The 18309-nt window shown below is 47.4% G+C and overlaps 2 protein-coding genes across 2 annotated transcripts in view; one reads left to right on the forward strand and one right to left on the reverse strand.

The window, feature by feature from the left end:
• tsc2 (TSC complex subunit 2) overlaps nucleotides 1-12837 on the forward strand; it is a 46994-nt gene extending 34157 nt beyond the window's left edge. Inside the window, exons 30-42 of the mRNA XM_045223639.1 lie at nucleotides 158-412; nucleotides 1561-1809; nucleotides 3288-3464; nucleotides 5121-5281; nucleotides 6511-7142; nucleotides 7294-7372; nucleotides 7498-7584; nucleotides 9726-9912; nucleotides 10238-10377; nucleotides 10615-10693; nucleotides 11016-11107; nucleotides 11232-11330; nucleotides 11791-12837. Of these exons, the coding sequence (XP_045079574.1) occupies nucleotides 158-412; nucleotides 1561-1809; nucleotides 3288-3464; nucleotides 5121-5281; nucleotides 6511-7142; nucleotides 7294-7372; nucleotides 7498-7584; nucleotides 9726-9912; nucleotides 10238-10377; nucleotides 10615-10693; nucleotides 11016-11107; nucleotides 11232-11330; nucleotides 11791-11967 (2414 nt within the window). The 3' untranslated portion in view covers nucleotides 11968-12837. The remainder of the gene's footprint in view (nucleotides 1-157; nucleotides 413-1560; nucleotides 1810-3287; nucleotides 3465-5120; nucleotides 5282-6510; nucleotides 7143-7293; nucleotides 7373-7497; nucleotides 7585-9725; nucleotides 9913-10237; nucleotides 10378-10614; nucleotides 10694-11015; nucleotides 11108-11231; nucleotides 11331-11790) is intronic.
• Nucleotides 12838-16197: 3360 nt separating this feature from the next.
• Nucleotides 16198-18309, reverse strand: part of pkd1a (polycystic kidney disease 1a) — a 90687-nt gene continuing 88575 nt past the window's right edge. The window contains exon 60 of the mRNA XM_045223402.1: nucleotides 16198-17799. Coding sequence (XP_045079337.1) covers nucleotides 16669-17799 — 1131 coding nt within the window. The 3' untranslated portion in view covers nucleotides 16198-16668. The remainder of the gene's footprint in view (nucleotides 17800-18309) is intronic.

Raw genomic sequence — 18309 nt, forward strand, 5'->3', positions numbered from 1 at the left:
GTCCGGGTTAGGGGAGGGTTTGGCCGGGGTAGGACACAATAATTTGTTCTTAACTGACTTGCCTAGTTACATAAAGGTTGAATAAAAAATAAACAATCTAGATCTTTCCTTCTCTCTACCCGTTCTTTGTCCTTTGTCTTCACCCCCCCTTCCCCAGGTGGCCATGCTCTCCGTGCAGGTCCAGTCCAGAGCCTCAGCCCCCTGGTCTCACCCTCTGAGGGGGGAGAGCTGTGTTGTGTCCCCCTCTCTCCCCCCTCCTCCTCCTCCGGCCCCTGTCTGGACGGCCTGGGGCCTCCCTCCCCCTCCCCCTGCGCACCACCTAAGGACCCCCTCAAAGACAAGCCCAGCCTGGCAGAGTTCCTGCCCATGCTCACCCAGGGATGGGCTGAGATCTTCATACGCAGACCCTCAGGTAAACACTCAGACGCACTCACGTCTGCATACACACATCGCATACACACACACACAAACACACGCTTGTTGAATAACTTCCTGTTTGTTTACAGGAAGAGACCATTTTAGATGATTTTCCCTCTGGCTTCTTTTTTCTTCTCTACTCTCTTCCTCCTCCTCCGACCTGACTGATTCATTCATTCATCCATTCGTTCATTCATTCATTCATTCTTTAGAGTCTGAGACGTTAGGGGAGTGGCGGGGGGGTGCTAAGCTGACATATGGAATGGTTTAAGATGGTCATACTATGGATCATTTAGCTATTTGATTTTAAATTTTAGGACCCCTTTAGGTATAAAAAAAATATACAATATTTGATATAATATAGATTTTGGCATTTACTACTAAAGCCCATAGAAACTTGCATTGAATAACACATTCATAAATGGCAAAAAGGACAGTCAAAAGATAAATCATAAGAAACAAGGTTTTGAAGTGTCTGTCCTATATCTAGGAGAAGAACTCAGGGTGTATGTGTGTATATATATATATTTTACACATATTTACCCCCTTTTTTGTGTAGGCACAAGACTACCTTCAAACTTCCATTAGTTTTTTAAAACCGGTACCGGTTACCTTCAGACGAGTCCCATGACACTTGTGGGGGTCCGAGACCAGAACGGAGAACACCATCGTGTTCATTGGAAACTCCCCTTTCCACAGTGGAGCCCCAATAGTTTGTAGCCCAAACGGTTTGGACGCTACCAAACAGAGGTTGGCACATCGCAGTACCTACTTCAGACGAGTCTCCTGACACTTGTGGGGGTCGTAGAGCAAAACGGAGTACGCCATCATGTTTGTGAGAGTCTCCCCTTTCAATAGAGTTTATAGGCCAAACCGTTCGGACGCTACAGATGTTTACGCGAGAAGACAGATTTTCGGGATGTCTCATGGTCTGACAAAGCTCTAGCTCTGCCACCTTTCACCACAGATGTGGAAGTGTGACACTGGCAGATGCTGTGGATTGCATCCAATGCAAAATAAACAGATATCTCTAGCTTAAACTGACCTATTTTTATGAGAATGTTTTTGTTATGTAACTTAGATTGACGCACCGGTGCGTCAATCAACTCTAGGGGGTTAATTGACTTATCTCTCCATGTCTAGGTAACACCAGCTGGTTGATGTGTCTGGAGAACCCTCCCAGTCCCTTCTCCTCTGAGCTGGGTAACATGCCTCTCCAGGAGCTGTCCTCTGTCCTCATGGCCATGGAGGGGGTCAAGGAGCCCCCCACCCAGACCGCCAGCGCCCCCGCCAGCACAGCCACCCCCGCCCCGACCCCCGTGGCCCTTAACCCCCCCGGACCCACCCCCATCCAAGGGGGCAAGCCTGGACTCATCCAGCGCTCTAACACAGGTGAGGAGGCTGTGGGGGGAGAGGAAAAGGGTGTGTAGTGGTGGGTTGGGGATTTTATGTGTGTGTGTGTGTGTTGAGTTGAGTATTGTGTCTGTGTGTTGGATATTGTGTGTGTGTTGAGTATTGTGTATTGTGTCTGTGTGTTGAGTATTGTGTGTGTGTTGAGTATTGTGTATTGTGTCTGTGTGTTGAGTATTGTGTACACGTGTGTGTGTGTGTGTTGAGTATTGTGTATTGTGTCTGTGTGTTGAGTATTGTGTATTGTGTCTGTGTGTTGGATATTGTGTGTGTGTGTTGAGTATTGTGTGTTGAGTATTGTGTATTGTGTCTGTGTGTTGGATATTGTGTGTGTGTGTTGAGTATTGTGTGTTGAGTATTGTGTATTGTGTCTGTGTGTTGGATATTGTGTGTGTGTGTTGAGTATTGTGTGTTGAGTATTGTGTATTGTGTCTGTGTGTTGGATATTGTGTGTGTGTGTGTTGAGTATTGTGTGTTGAGTATTGTGTATTGTGTCTGTGTGTTGGATATTGTGTGTGTGTGTTGAGTATTGTGTGTTGAGTATTGTGTCTGTGTGTTGGATATTGTGTGTGTGTGCTTTTGTGGTCTACCTTTGCACAGGTTCCAGTGTGGAATACCTCTGGTAGTGGTTGTCCTAATTGAATGGACTTTATGGTTAATACTGTATTGAGGTAGAAGTGGTATAGTTGGATCAGCGTGTTACAGGCCTGATACCCTGGACGCAGAATTCCGTGATACGCTCCTATTCATCTGAATAAAACCTGGGCGTGAAATTACCATCTGGTTCTATTTTCAAGATTTAGACACAACGAGAACACTTGATAAAGTGTCTGGCGCTCTGCTTATGCTATCTAAAATCTGTGTCCAGTGTAGCAGGTTAAAAAACCTACTGTTTTCCTGACACCCCAGTATAGCTCCCCAGGCATCATCAGGTTGTGAGAAGTAACTACTGCTGTACTTCACTGAACATGAACCTCCCTCCAGTCTGCTTGGCGCTCTCTCTCTGCTCTCTCTCTGCTCTCTCTCTGCTTGTTCATGAGGGCCAGTCTGAACTAGGTGCTCCACAGATTCACTGATCTCTATATCATCAGGATCGGTCAAATGTCAGTTAATTTAGAAGCTGGGTGATTTGTAGATCAGATCATATATGCACCTTGCTCAGGTTGATCCTTGTGAACAAACACTGTTTCTTGTTCCGGTTTCATAAGATGCTAGACTTAGCTCACAAACACATAACAAAACACACACACACATTGCTAATTCCATCATTGTGTTGCGGAGTCCTTTGTCATTTCTGTCTGTCGTATGTTTCACATATATATATATATATATGTTTTTACTAGTTCCCTATTTTATATATTGTGAATTTCATTTGATATTTTATCCACTTTCTTTATCATATTTTTTTTATCATATTTGAATTCCTACTGTTTTCCCTCCATTGTAAATTCATTTTATCCTCTACCTTGTTTTGGATTGGTTTATTATTTTCTATTTCCTGTCACGCTGGTTTGTGATTGGCTGCACTGTGTTGATTGGCGACCTGGCTCGTCCAGTGGGCTCTCTCTCCTCTCTGGGTCTGTCCTTCGCCCCGTCCCCAGTTCCGGGACGGCTCCAAAGGAGCATTTCCTGGGCAGGTACAAACAGCGTGGCCACCCTCCCAACATATGCGTCACCCCAAACCAGTGGTGGCTGGTGGCACTTTAAATGGGAGGATGGGTTCATAGTAATGGCTGGAACTGTAACGAATGAATGGAATGGTATATCAAACACATCCATCCATTTATTCCATTCCATCCATTACTGTGAATGCATCCTCCCCTCACCAGCCTCTTTTGCCCCAACATACGTGTGCCCCTCCCTCCCCTCCCCCCATGTAATCATCAGCCAATAATTTCAATCGATTAATCAACCAGCTGCCGAGATGAACCAATCAGATGACTGGATTTGTTCATGATGATTTTATGAAATGTGTATGTCTTTTTAACACGTGACCCCAGCCCCTTGTCCTGTGGCCCTGAAATGTACTTCCTGTCTCCTGTTTGACCTCTAACCTCTGACTCTTCACCCCTTGACATCGTCATAGAGGTTATGCGTGTATCATAGAAACAAAGTCAAGACAGACCTCATCCAGGACACAAACACCTCTTTTTGGCTTCTCTGGTGGCCATTTTGAGTTCTGGTCACCATTTGTATTAGGGATACAATTTTGGTCACCACACCATCCAATAAGATTATGTTTTGTGAGGTGTTACGGTGTGGAGTGTTCATAGTAATATTCTGCTACTGTCAGTATCCTAGATGTCCATTGGCTGAAAGGATGAGAGGATGAGGTCTGGTCTGGGCTGGTGTTGCAGTAGCTGTGTGTGTAGAGAGAGAGAACCCACCAACCGACCGACCACACGTGTTTGAAGACAAATCAAATAGATGTTACTAATGATGATGTTATAAAAATAAATAAAGATGTTTTTCGCTGGCGGTCTGGGTGGGGGGCTCCTTGACCCCCCTCCATGTCCCAGTAATTAATTGGGGGGAAAAAACACCAACGTTTCAGCATCACTGTGCCTTAAGAAGGTTGGTGGTGCCGAAACGTTGGTGGTTTTTTACCTAATAAATTACTGGGAGTTTATACATAGTGTGCAACTCTCTTTAATAGCTTCCAGTTTATTCTCCGTTAGTCAGGTACCTCTACACTAAGTGATGTTCTCTGGGTGTGCGCCAGCTTATGCTTTCTATTAGACTAATGATGAGGTTACCAATGATGATCAGCCAATGGCTGATATGCTGCTACCTGCTAGTGTGCTCATTGATCGGTCTCCCTGCGTGTGTGTGTGTGTGTGTGTGTGTGTGTGTGTGTGTGTGTGTGTGTGTGTGTGCGCGCCTTTGATTGTGCCTGCCTGACTGATTCTGTTTGATCACTGACTGATCTGTGTGTGTTTAGTGGGTGTGTTACCACTTAAGTGATGGTCTGGTATTCTAGAGGTAGTAGTTTGTATATTAACATAGGGGTGGAAAGTAGTGGTAGTTTATTTTGTGTATGAGTTTTGTTTCTCTTTGTCTGTGTGTAGAGAATGTGTTTGAGTGTGTTTTTATTACGTGTGTTTATTACATTTGTGTGTGTACCGTGTTCATTAGTTACGTTTTTGTGTGTGTGCTGTTGCGTTCGTTGCCGTGTGTGTGTGAGCATGCGTGTGTTGCCGTGTGTGTGTGAGCATGCGTGTGTTGCCGTGTGTGTATCTGTGTGTCCCTCGTCCCCTCTCTAACCCTCTCCTCTCTGTCGCCCCCTGCTGTAGACTCTGTGGTAGTGCTAGAGGAGGGGACAGGGGTCAGGGGCCACGTAGTCTCCCCCTCTGATTGGCCGGAGGCTGAGGAGTTTGGGGCCATGCCCTCTGAACCCATCTACATCACTGCTGACAAGTTCACCAATGCCCCGCCCCCTAGAACACTCAGCAGGGTGAGTAGTACACTACAGCTAGGGTGTTAAAGGAAGAAAGGGTACAACAGCTAGGGTACTACATGAAGAACCACTGAGCAGGGTGATGAACACTACAGCTGGGATACTACAGGATACTACAGCTGGGATACTACAGGATACTACAGTTAGGATACTACAGCTAGGATACTACAGCTAGGGTACTACAGGATACTACAGTTAGGATACTACAGCTAGGATACTACAGGATACATTTTACATTTTACATTTTACATTTTAGTCATTTAGCAGATGCTCTTATCCAGAGCGACTTACAGGAGCAATTAGGGTTAAGTGCCTTGCTCAAGGGCACGTCGACAGATTTTTCACCTAGTCGGCTCGGGGATTAGAACCAGCGACCTTTCGGTTACTGGCACAACGCTCTTACCCACTAAGCTACCTGCCGCCCCCGCTAGGATACTACAGGATACTACAGCTGGGATACTACAGCTAGGATACTACAGCTAGGATACTACAGCTAGGATACTACAGGATACTACAGCTAGGGTACTACAGCTGGGATACTACAGCTGGGATACTACAGCTAGGATACTACAGGATACTACAGCTAGGATACTACAGGATACTACAGCTAGGGTACTACAGCTGGGATACTACAGCTGGGATACTACAGCTAGGATACTACAGGATACTACAGCTAGAATACTACAGCTAGGATACTACAGGATACTACAGCTGGGATACTACAGCTAGGATACTACAGCTAGGATACTACAGCTAGGATACTACAGGATACTACAGCTGGGATACTACAGCTGGGATACTACAGGATACTACAGCTAGGATACTACAGCTAGAATACTACAGCTAGGATACTACAGGATACTACAGCTGGGATACTACAGCTAGGGGACTACAGCTAGGATACTACAGCTAGGATACTACAGCTAGGATACTACAGCTAGGATACTACAGGATACTACAGCTAGGATACTACAGTTAGGGGACTAGGAGCACAGAACCCTAATATAAAGGCATGACATTCGATGTTGCCTGGACCCCTCAATAGGGTTTAGTGACCAACTATAAGGGCTAAGAATACAGAAACCTGAAATGAGGACACTAGGTTGCTACAGCAAGGATCCCTCAAAACAGAAGTATGATTTACAATAGAATATGGCAAAGGTGGTTATTGTGAGACATTGATTATGTTTTGGTACTTTTTTCACCTCATCCCTCCTTCCCTTCAGTCCTCCTCCAGCTCCAGCCAGGACGATGAGAAGTCCACCCTGGAGGAGGTGAGTGAGGGGGCCATCCCCATCGACCAACCCCCCCTGGCCCCCTCCACCCCGGGCAGCCAAGGCCCAGAGCTCCCCCTCCAGACCCAGAACCAGCCTGGGACCCAGACCCTCAACAAGTCCAGCTCCTCCCCTGAGCTCCAGGCCCTACCAGAGGCCTTCCCTAATGCCACAACCGGGCCTGGGGCCGGAGTAGGAGAGGCACCCGAGGTTAGGACACCCTCGGAGGGGAAGAGCCAGCCACAACAGCCCCCGGCGGAGAAGGAGATGGAGAAGGTGGAGAGTGGAGGAGGAGAGGTGAACGGACAGAGTCAGAGTGGGGATTCCACCCCAGTGACAGGGGGGTTGTCTGGGGCATCGGGAGGAGGAGGTTTCTCTTCCTCCCAGGGAGCCAGGATGAGGCTGGAGTTCCCAGCGCCCCACCAGCCTGGCCCCCTCTCACCCAGCGGAGGGCACCGTCCCAGGGGTCACACCATCTCAGTGTCGGCCCCCTCCTCCAGGAGAGAGCGGACAGGAGGAGACGTGTACCACACCACCCGGCCCGGACCCACCAACACTGAGAAGACCAGTGGACTCAGTCCCAGGTTAGATAGACCCATTCACGCTTAGCAGGCACAAGCACACAAGCACGCAGACACACACATACAGAGCCTTTCCTAATGCAATTATTTCCTCTCTCTCTCTCTCTCTCTCTCTCTCTCTCTCTCTCTCTCTCTCTCTCTCTCTCTCCTGTAGTTTTGTGTTCCTTCAGCTCTACCACTCTCCCTTCTTTGGCAACGAGGCCAACAAGCCCCTCCTGCTGCCCAAGTCTCAGGTGAGTGTGTGCTGTAGTGATTTGTGTGTGTTTAACGGTGTGTGTACTGTAACACGTGTGTGTGTGTAACGGTGTGTGTACTGTAACGTGTGTGTGTGTGTGTGTGTTGTCTCTCTCTCTCCTAGCTGATCGACAGAGCGGTGAAGGTTTTGGACCAGATGCCTCCGTATGATACCCATAAGATTGGAGTGGTGTTTGTAGGAGCTGGCCAGGTGAGAGGAGATACTGTTTTTTCTTTAGTCATTTCTAGGTCCTTTTTCTTTAAAGGGATACTGCCAGATTCTTCCCCAGAGTCAGTTGAACGTGTGGATACCGAGTGGCGCAGCGGTCTAAGGCACTGCATCGCAGTGCTAGAGGCGTCACTACAGACCTGGGTTCTATCACAAGCGGCCGTGATCGGGAGTCCCATAGGGCGGCGCACAATTGGCCCAGCGTCGTCCGGGTTAGGGGAGGGTTTGGCCGGGGGGCTTTACAAGTAGGCTGTCATTGTAAATAGAGAATTTGTTCTTAACTGACTTGCCTAGTTAAATAAAGGTTAAATAAAATATACAATTTGTATGTCTCTGCATCCAGTATGAAGTAAGTTAGAGGTAGTTTTGCAAGCCAATGCTAACTAGTGTTATCGCAATTCCTTAATTCAGAAACTGCTTAATTGCCAGAATCTCTCAGTATCCCTTTAAGCCAGGGATGGGATACTTTGATGATCTCATCATGAGGGGCCTCAGTGGCTCGGGGGTCTGATCTCATCATGAGGGGCCTCAGTGGCTCGGGGGTCTGATCTCATCATGAGGGGCCTCAGTGGCTCGGGGGTCTGATCTCATCATGAGGGGCCTCAGTGGCTCGGGGGTCTGATCTCATCATGAGGGGCCTCAGTGGCTCACGGGTCTGATCTCATCATGAGGGGCCTCAGTGGCTCACGGGTCTGATCTCATCATGAGGGGCCTCAGTGGCTCGGGGGTCTGATCTCATCATGAGGGGCCTCAGTGGCTCGGGGGTCTGATCTCATCATGAGGGGCCTCAGTGGCTCGGGGTCTGATCTCATCATGAGGGGCCTCAGTGGCTCGGGGTCTGATCTCATCATGAGGGGCCTCAGTGGCTCGGGGGTCTGATCTCATCATGAGGGGCCTCAGTGGCTCGGGGGTCTGATCTCATCATGAGGGGCCTCAGTGGCTCGGGGGTCTGATCTCATCATGAGGGGCCTCAGTGGCTCGGGGGTCTGATCTCATCATGAGGGGCCTCAGTGGCTCGGGGGTCTGATCTCATCATGAGGGGCCCCAGTGGCTCGGGGGTCTACGTACCACATCCATGCCACACATGCAGTCAGAGCCGGCTCTAGCTGTTTGGGGGCCCTAAGCAAAGTTTTGTTGGGGGGCCCCGCCATCTTTGCGAGCAAAACATTTTAGCGTCACCCCTCTTGACAGTGAGGGAAAAAAATTAAATTTCCTGCAATTCTACACACTTTGCCACGGGGCGTAGAGAAGATTTAGCAATTTTGTGACCAATTTCCAGCAATTCACGTTGCCACAGGGTGGAGAGAAATGTTTGTGTGACTAACAAAATCAATGGGGGCCAATTGGTCGGTAATTCGACCATGATTACTACAAGTTTAGACAGCTGGCCACTAGACTAACTTGCCATTCTAAAAAGGTTTAGCTGACATTAGGCTAACAAGAGTAAAACTGCCGGTGCACAACCACATTTGGAAATTCCACCTTGTATATTCTACTATTCTAACTCTCAACAGTAATTTGAGACCCCGACTGAGTTCCCCAAAAAATTATTTCAGTTTACATTTTGTGGGGGGGGGGTGCAATATGGAATGTCCACTCAAATCAAATCAAATTGTATTTGCCACATGCGCCGAAATACAACAGGTGTGGACAATACAGTGAAATGTTTACTTACAAGCCCTTAACCAACAATGCAGTAAAAAAAAAAGCAAATAAACATGTCTGCAAGGACTCTGTAAACCCTGTGTGGACCGGAGTGGACATTTAGTTTGGATTGACAACCAAAACAACCTTTAATGAACAGACTCCCTCTCTCCCTCTCCCCCCTCTCTCTCTCTCCCTCTCTCTCTCTCCCTCTCTCTCCCCCCTCCCCCTCCCTCTCTCCCCCCTCCCCCTCCCTCTCTCCCCTCCCCTTCCCTCTTCCCCCTCTCTCTCCCCCCTCTGCCTGTTTCTCCCTCTCCCCCTCTCCCTCCCTCTCTCCCCCTCCCTCTCCCTCTTCCCTCCTCTCCTCCCCCCTCTCCCTCCCCTCCCTCTTCCCCCTCCCTCCCTCTTCCCCCTCTCCCCCCCTCTCCCTCCCTCTTTCTCCCTCTCTCTCCCCTCCCTCTCTCCCCTCCCTACCCCAGGTATTCAACGAGGTGTCCATCCTGTCCAATGAGTATGGTTCTAACCGCTACGCTGGCTTCCTGACAGGCCTGGGGAAGCTCATCCACCTGAAGGACTGTGATCCAGACCAGATCTTCCTGGGGGGTCTAGACCAGTATGGGGACGATGGGGAGTTCACCTACTGCTGGCACGATGACATCATGCAGGGTGGCTGTGGATTTAATAATAATAAATAATTGGTCATTTAGCAGACGCTCTTATCCAGAGCGACTTACAGGAGCAATTAGGGTTAAGTGCCTTGCTCAAGGGCACATCGACAGATTTTTCACCTAGTCGGCTCGGGGATTAGAACCAGCGACCTTTCGGTTACTGGCACAACGCTCTTAACCACTAAGCTACCTGCCGCCTATTTCTACTTACAGATGTTACTTGGTGCCTCAGGGTTCAGGGTTCAGTGTAAAAGCACTGCCCTGATGCCCAACAGAGAGTGGTTGGTCAGTCTGTCCACTAACTTGCCCCTCCCTCTCCTCAGCCATCTTCCACATAGCCACCCTGATGCCCAACAGAGACAGTGATAAGGGCTGCTGTAACAAGAAGAGACACATCGGAAACGACTTTGTTATGGTGGTTTACAACGACTCAGGAGAGGAGTACAAACTGGGGACCATCAAGGTACACGTACACACACACACACACACACACACACTCACTCACTCACTCACTCACTCACTCACTCACTCACTCACTCACTCACTCGCAGACACACGAACACACATACACTCACTCGCAGACACACACACAAACACAAACACTTTTGTTCTTTGTGTTCATTTTGATTAAATAATGATGTAACTCTTCTATATTCTTCTCCTCCTTCCTCCTTCTCTCCTGTTTTCTTCTGTGTCCCAGGGTCAGTTTAACTTTGTTGAGGTGATCATCAAGCCTCTGGACTATGGGAGTAACCTGGTCACCCTGCAGTGCAGGAAAGGTGAGAGGGAGGGAATGAATAAATGGGATGAATAACAAGGACTAATATATATAATGAAGCAGGGAGCCAAGGGGCAAAAATAATTATAATGAAGTATTTGCTGAAGTGAAATGGACTGATTCTCCTTCTCTCTCCCTCTCTCTCTCTCTCTCTCTCCCCACATCTCCCTCCCTCCTCCCTCTCTCTACTTCCTCACCTCTCTCTCCTCCCTCTTTCCCTCTCCCCCTCTCTCTCTCTCCCCCTCTCTCTCTCTCTCCCCCTCTCCCCCTCTCTCTCTCTCTCTCCCCCTCTCTCTCTCTCATTCTCTCACTCTCGCCATCAGATCTGGAGGGTCTAGTTGACACCAGTGTAGCGAAGATCGTCTCGGACCGAAACCTTCCACTGCTGGTACGACAGATGGCCCTACACGCTAACGTGAGTCTCTCACACACAGAGTCCGAACTCATTTCTCTAACTGGACATTTAATGAAACATGCTGATTTAACACACGCTGTCATGACTGACTGTCTGTATGTCTGTCTCTCTCTGTGTGTTTCAGATGGCGTCTCTGGTCCACCAGTACAGAGCCAACCCCTCTGATGCCTACGCCTCCAAGTGGTTGGCCAGACTAAGACACATCAAGAGACTCAGGACACGGGTGAGAACACACAGACGCAGACACACACAGAGACACAGACACACACACACACACAGACACACACACCTTTTTCTATTGTATCTCTGATTACTTGATGAGCCTTGGTGAGAGTTACAGCACCTCAAAGAACGAACCTCCGTTTCGGACTGACCAGTCAACATCAAACCGGGAAATGTATTAAATGCAAAAAAAAAAAAAAATTCTATAGGTTAGATAAACGTAGATGTTGCTCACGAGCTAAAAACACATATGTTTAGAGTACCTGGTGATTACTGATTAGAAAACGCATGTTGTGCAATCAATCTTTTCTATAAAGTTGATGTTTTTAAGTGAATTTGAAGGACATTCTGAACTACCTACATTCCTGACATGTTCATATCACTGAGTTCCTACTGTGACATTTTCAGACAATTTCTCAACTCAATTCTCCTCCCCTTCTGTCCCTCCCTCCCCCCCTCAGGCCCAGGAGGAGATCCAGTCTCGTCCCACCCCCGGTATCTCTCTGACCCAGAGCCACTCCTCCCAGACCAAGCAGTCCTCCTACCAGCAGGGCGGCGGTGGAGGCTCCAACACTGACTCCTCCGGACAGAGGAAGAGACTGGTCTCCACCGTGGACGACTTCACCGACTTCGTCTGAGCCTTGAGGGCGCATTCCGAATGTCAAATGTACACACTAGTATACTACTTCGGGTCAAATGGCACACTACTCCCTATATAGTGCACTACTGTTGACCAGAGCCCTATGGACCTTGGTCAAATGTAGTGCACTATATAGGGAATAGGGTGCCGTTTGGGGGACACACAGTATGCATCCCCAATACATTGGTTTCATGCTATGTAGTATGCCTGTATGGACATTGTAACGGAGTGATATTTCTGATACTATTTCTGGTCCCCCTGCTCAAGGCAGACGTTGCCTCCCTAACCACAGATTTGGGATCAGGTTATCCGAGTGGTCCTAATGTTGACCAGCAGGAGGATAATAAAATACCTGGTCCTAGATCTGTGCTTAGTCAGGGATAACATTGACCTGCTTTCGCTCTTTCTCTCTCTCTCTGACACACACACACACACACACACACACCTGCTTTCTACCTATATGATTTGACGATTCTCTCCAAATATTTGTCTTGACAGCACAAACTGCTATGGCATGCCTTGTGGCTTTTAACCCAACTGCTCCCATGAACTGGTTCTGATGATGACAGGTACAGATGGTACGGCCTAACTAGCTCTCCGTCCCAAATGGCACTATATTCTCTTTATAATACACTACTTCTGACCAGGGCACATAGGGCTCTGGTCTAAAGTAGTGCGCTATATAGGGAATAGGGTACCATTTGGGACGGAGAGCGCATGACCCCTGTGGCTTACACAGCCAAAGCACACCTTTCCCTCTCCTCTTCTCTCCTCCCCTCGCAAACCACTCAGAAGGAAGGATGGTGAATGAGAAACACTACATTCGAAAGCGGTGTGTGTGTACGGAATAAACAAAACCAATAGCCAATGAAAGTGTCAGTGTGTTTTTTTTTCTTCCATTTCTGTTTGGAATGTGATGTCACGAGGAGCCGTGTTTGTAGGTTCTTTGTTTAATTCAGTCATATTTGTAGTTCATTGAGTATTTAATTCAGTCATAATTGTATTTCTACAGGTGGCACGTTTAAGGGGATTCGTTTTTAGCTTGCCTGGTTCACGGGGTGGGCAGAGTTTGCGCCGGGTTAAAAGTGATTGCATTTGTTAACCGGGCTGCTTCCTTGATGTTTGGATCAGATCATGAAAACCAGGGCTATAAATACCTTTTATTTAGAGAAAGGGCATCTACAAGATTAGAACCTGTGATCTTCTGGTCCCTATCCCACTGCACTAGCAGGGCACCAACCTTGTTTTTTAAAACATATTTAAAGCTCTTTCAGCCATATAGTTAGAGTAGAAATTTGATTAGATTTGTTTTCCAACCTTACTCAACATGTCGCAAAATGGATTCGAACTGGCAACCTTGAGGGTCTCAACACGTGTAACGCCCTCCATCCACCAACAACCTACCTCTCGAACTGCCTTTTTGTATTTGACTCACCTGTAAACTTCACCCACTGATGTAACTAAGCCCCGCCCACTGAGCTTTCATCCATCCAATCCATTTGTCCCCTACTGCCACCAGAGGTGGTCAAGAAGATCAGTTATTTTGATCGTCTACACCTGTCTAAAAATGTGGCTACAATCAGAATGTGGCTACAGGGCAGGGATTCAATCTGAGGCCGCATTGTAGCGCGCTTGACATTTGAAGGTCATTTCCGGCAAACAGAAAATTGCCTTTCAAAGGTGCATTGTCGACAACCGGCAAAGATCTTATGGAGGACCCATTTTAATGAGTATTTTGGAAGTGAAAATGTCCTAGGTGAACAATTAGTCTACCACAACACTGAGATACAGGCTCTCATAGCTGTCAAACTCTTTATTCGACTTTGTCAAGTGCAAAAGCATGAGAAGTGCTACAGACGCAAAATACTACAATACAAAACAATACTACGATACAAAACAGACCATAACACTTTTGCTTCAACATGCAAATGTAAGACAAAGTACGTGTTACTCAAAGACAAAAATACTAAACATGCAGAAGGGACTAGCTTTGGCACGATGTAGTTACACGGTAAAGACGGGGCGGGGCGATATACATGTCGGGAGAAATGGGTGTTGGGAGAACCAGCTCTTCTTCATCGTATTCTTTGGATTTAAGAACTTTGTAGCGCTTGAGTTGCTATGGGAACTGTCGGGTATGTTGTCTAGGGGATGGATGACACTAAAAAGGTGTGAAACCCGGAACGCCAGTGCTTAACGACCGTTAAACCAACAACGCTGCAGTACATCAACAATACTGAGAATGATAAAAAATTATATCCCTCAAGAAGTAACTACATACACACATATACAAACTGACTGATAAGAAAACAGAGTTTGATATAACTTTGTAACTGAAGGTTACATTTTTGTGGTAAGTTTATGTACAGGACCACCAAATCTCGTGGCGACTGCCACCAACAGGTTTGGAGTAAAATGTACATCCAAAATATCTTTGTGGGCTTGGAAAAGGGAACATGGCTTGGAACGGTTGGTTCTAAAGTGTTCTAGCGTGTGGGCTGTGTTCTAGTAACGGGAGATTAATATAATATATACTTTGGTCTGGATGGAATATCAGATATACATTACAACGGTTCTAAAAGTCCTACTACGACACTTCTCACTTGAAATTCATCTGACCTTTCAACAACAACAAACAGAAGATAACAGACAAATAAGGACAACTTCCTGGTTTTTGGGGGGGGAAGGGGCGGGGTCCCTGAGATCTGCCCACAGGAAACAGGAAGTTTGTGGGGAGGAAATGTTTTTTTTTCCCAGGAAGTAGCGTGACATCAATAACAACAATGATGAAAAACAAACACAAAATGACAAAAGAAAATACAAAATGGTAACGCTTCAATTTCCTGACATAGTTTTACTGTTATAATACTAATTAAAATATAATTTTGTATAGCTGTTTTGGATATTAAAAGAAAAAAAACTTGAGAATGTAACACAGGAGTTAAATATGGATAAGAGCTTCAAAGGAAGATAAAGTGCTTAGTACAAAAGGAATTCATTTTCTTTCAAAACGTAAAACCTTACAACTCTTGATGCGTACATAATGCGCAAACTTTGGCAACGCTAATAGTTAAAATATGTGTGAAGCCATTCTCTATTGGTTTTCGTACCAAGCTTATTATTTTCAACACGCGAAAACACATGCACAAACACGCTCACACACACTCGCACTCAAACACACATTACAACAAAAGTGCTTTAAATTAGAACCATATTGAAAGCAACAGACATTTTTACTGATAATATTACAAAATGATAACCAAGATTATATTGTAGCAATGTACCCTCGCATCCTCCTGATAGTTAAAGTGTTGGGAGTTGTAGTTTTTAAGGTGAAAGAGTTGTAGTTTAGGACTGAGTTAAGACTCTAGGCTAAAAGCATAGACACCTTCTTTCTCTCTTTGCCTTTTATTTCTCTCTCTCTAACAACTGTTCTTGCAACAATTCAACAAGTTAATCTCTCCTGCTATCTCGTATTTTTCGCAAACTACAGTATCTTCCATTCTTTCTTGCTACCACCTTCTCTTCTCTTTCTTTCTTTCTTTCTTTCTTTCTTTCTTTCTTTCTTTCTTTCTTTCGAGTCCTGAAGCATGCCAGTCTGTTAGCACCCTGATATCCTCTTTGATTTTAGCATCTGTGTGCATGCAAATGTTGCGTTGTTGTACTAAAATGTGTGAGTGTGTGTACCAACTAGCTTGACCGTGTGTACCTATGAGGGGGTGTACCTGTGTGTGTGTGTACCTGTGTGTGTGTGTACCTGTGTGTGTGTGTACCTGTGTGTGTGTACCTGTGTGTGTGTGTACCTGTGTGTGTGTACCTGTGTGTGTGTGTACCTGTGTGTGTGTACCTGTGTGTGTGTACCTGTGTGTGTGTGTCTGAACAGACCGTTTAAACAGGTCACACATACAGTAACTATGGTGACCAAGAACAATAGCATCCTTCTTTTTTCATGATAAAATAGAAACAACAACATGGACAACACGCTGAAGCATCATCAACAAGCTGTGTACATCATCATCATCAACAAGCTGTGTACATCATCATCATCAACAAGCTGTGTACATCATCATCAACAACAAGCTGTGTACATCATCATCATCAACAAGCTGTGTACATCATCATCAACAACAAGCTGTGTACATCATCATCATCAACAAGCTGTGTACATCATCATCAACAAGCTGTGTACATCATCATCATCAACAAGCTGTGTACATCATCATCATCATCAACAAGCTGTGTACATCATCATCATCATCATCAACAAGCTGTGTACATCATCATCAACAAGCTGTGTACATCATCAGACAGGTCGTGTACACACTCTTCATTGGCTAAACATACAGTTAGCACTCCTAATGTCAGCACAACATGTGCTTCTGTCAACGCCCCCACACGACCTCCGGGGTCACATGGGGTCAGGGTTCAGCGGTTAGGGGGCGGGGGTAAAGAACTGGCGACCTGCACCTTGTTTCCATGCCAACTCCACGGTGAGCGGTCGCTGTTTTGGGGCCTCTCTTTCTCTCTTTCTCCTTCTGGGTTTAGAGTGGAACACCAGTGACATAACCCGCTGTCACCGACGCCCACTCATCCTCAACCCATAATCCTTCCTTTCTTTCCACTCCTCCCTAAGGCCCGTTTCGTTCTGTCCATCCATCCCTAACATCCCTTCTTCTTGAGGGTCCTTCAGAAGGGGTCCTCAGGGTTTGGGGTGTCCGGACACATGCCTGTCCGGGTTGGGGTGCACCTTGTTCTTGAGCGGCGGGGGCTTGCGCTTGCGTTTGCGTGTGGGGATGGTGGTGGTGTGGGCGGGGTGGTTGAAGAGACTGGAGGGGGGCAGGGTCTCTCTCTCCGTAGGGGGATCCCACTCTAGAGGGGCGGGGGTGGAGGAGGAGGAGGAGGAGGAGGAGGGGGCAGGAGTGGAGGGTTGGGAGGGAGTAGAGAGGGGTACAGGGGCAGGAGCAGGTGTACATTTAGGGATAATGATAGGGGTAGAAACTGGGGTAAGTTTTGGGGCAGGGGTAGATATTGGGGTAGGAACAGGGGCAGATTTCGGGGCAGGGGTAGATTTCGGGGCAGATTTAGGGGCAGGACTAGATATTGGGGTAGGAACAGGGACAGATTTCGGGGCAGGGGTAGATTTCGGGGCAGGGGTAGATATAGGGGTAGGAACAGGGGCAGATTTCGGGGCAGGTGTAGATATAGGGGTAGGAACAGGGGCAGATATAGGGGTAGAGGTGTGTTTAGGGTTAGCCCCAGAGTTCCCTGTGTCTTTAGGCTGACCCGTCCCCACTACCCCCACCACAGTTTCCTCTTTCTGCTTCCCCCCTTTCCTATCTCTCCGTCCAGCAGTGTCTTTCTCTTCCCCCTTTCTCCTCCCCCTCTCCTTCTCTCCTCTACTCCTCCCCCTCGCCCCTCGTCTTTTCCTCTGGGCGCGCTCCAGGCGACACTCGGCGCGGTACAGCTCCTCGGTCGCCATGGTGACCCGGTCCAGCTGCTGCAGCAAAGCGTCCAGCGTGGGGAGGAGCCTCCTCAGAGTCGCCTCGGTCTCCGCCCTTTCTCGCCAGGTAGTTCCACCCACCAACGCACCTGGTCCCACACCGCCGGGACCCAGGCCCAGGCTCAGCCCCATCCCGGGGGCCTCTGTTAGGCTACAGGGGCTGGAGGAGGTGGGTCTCCAGGAGGCCTCAGAGGTCCCGTCCAGGCTGCCAGGGCTGGGGGGCGACTCGGAGCCGTCCAGAGGGGGCAGGCACAGGGACTTACAGTCACTGGTGGAGGAGGAGCGAGAGGGGGGGAGTTCCATGCCCTCAAAACGCACCTTGTGACGAAACTGAGGGAGGGAGGGAGGGAGGAAGGAGATGGGGAGGGGGAGGGGGGGGCGAGAGAGAGAGAGAGAGAGAGAGAGAGAGAGAGAGAGAGAGGAAGAGAGGATCAATATAAAGTACAGGCTTAAACAAAGTACGTGCTCTGGAATAAAAGTCAAATGTATCAGTTGGTAAGACGTCTTATTAAGATGAAATATCTTCAAATAATTTATTTTTTCTTACCCCACTTTTATAATAATAATAATAATAATATGCCATTTAGCAGACGCTTTTATCCAAAGCGACTTACAGTCATGCGTGCATACATTTTTGTGTATTGGTGGTCCCGGGGATCGAACCCACTACCTTGGCGTTACAAGCGCCGTGCTCTACCAGCTGAGCTACAGAGGACCAAGGTCTTTCTAGGTTAAATATAAGCTAAATGATATGTCAGTGCAGTAAGATCATTTAACTTAAGACGTCAAGTCAATGCATTTTATGGGTAAGCAAAATAAAACATTACTACAATAGGAACC

This window comes from Coregonus clupeaformis, chromosome 11 (genome assembly GCF_020615455.1).
Source record: "Coregonus clupeaformis isolate EN_2021a chromosome 11, ASM2061545v1, whole genome shotgun sequence".
NCBI lineage: Eukaryota > Metazoa > Chordata > Actinopteri > Salmoniformes > Salmonidae > Coregonus > Coregonus clupeaformis.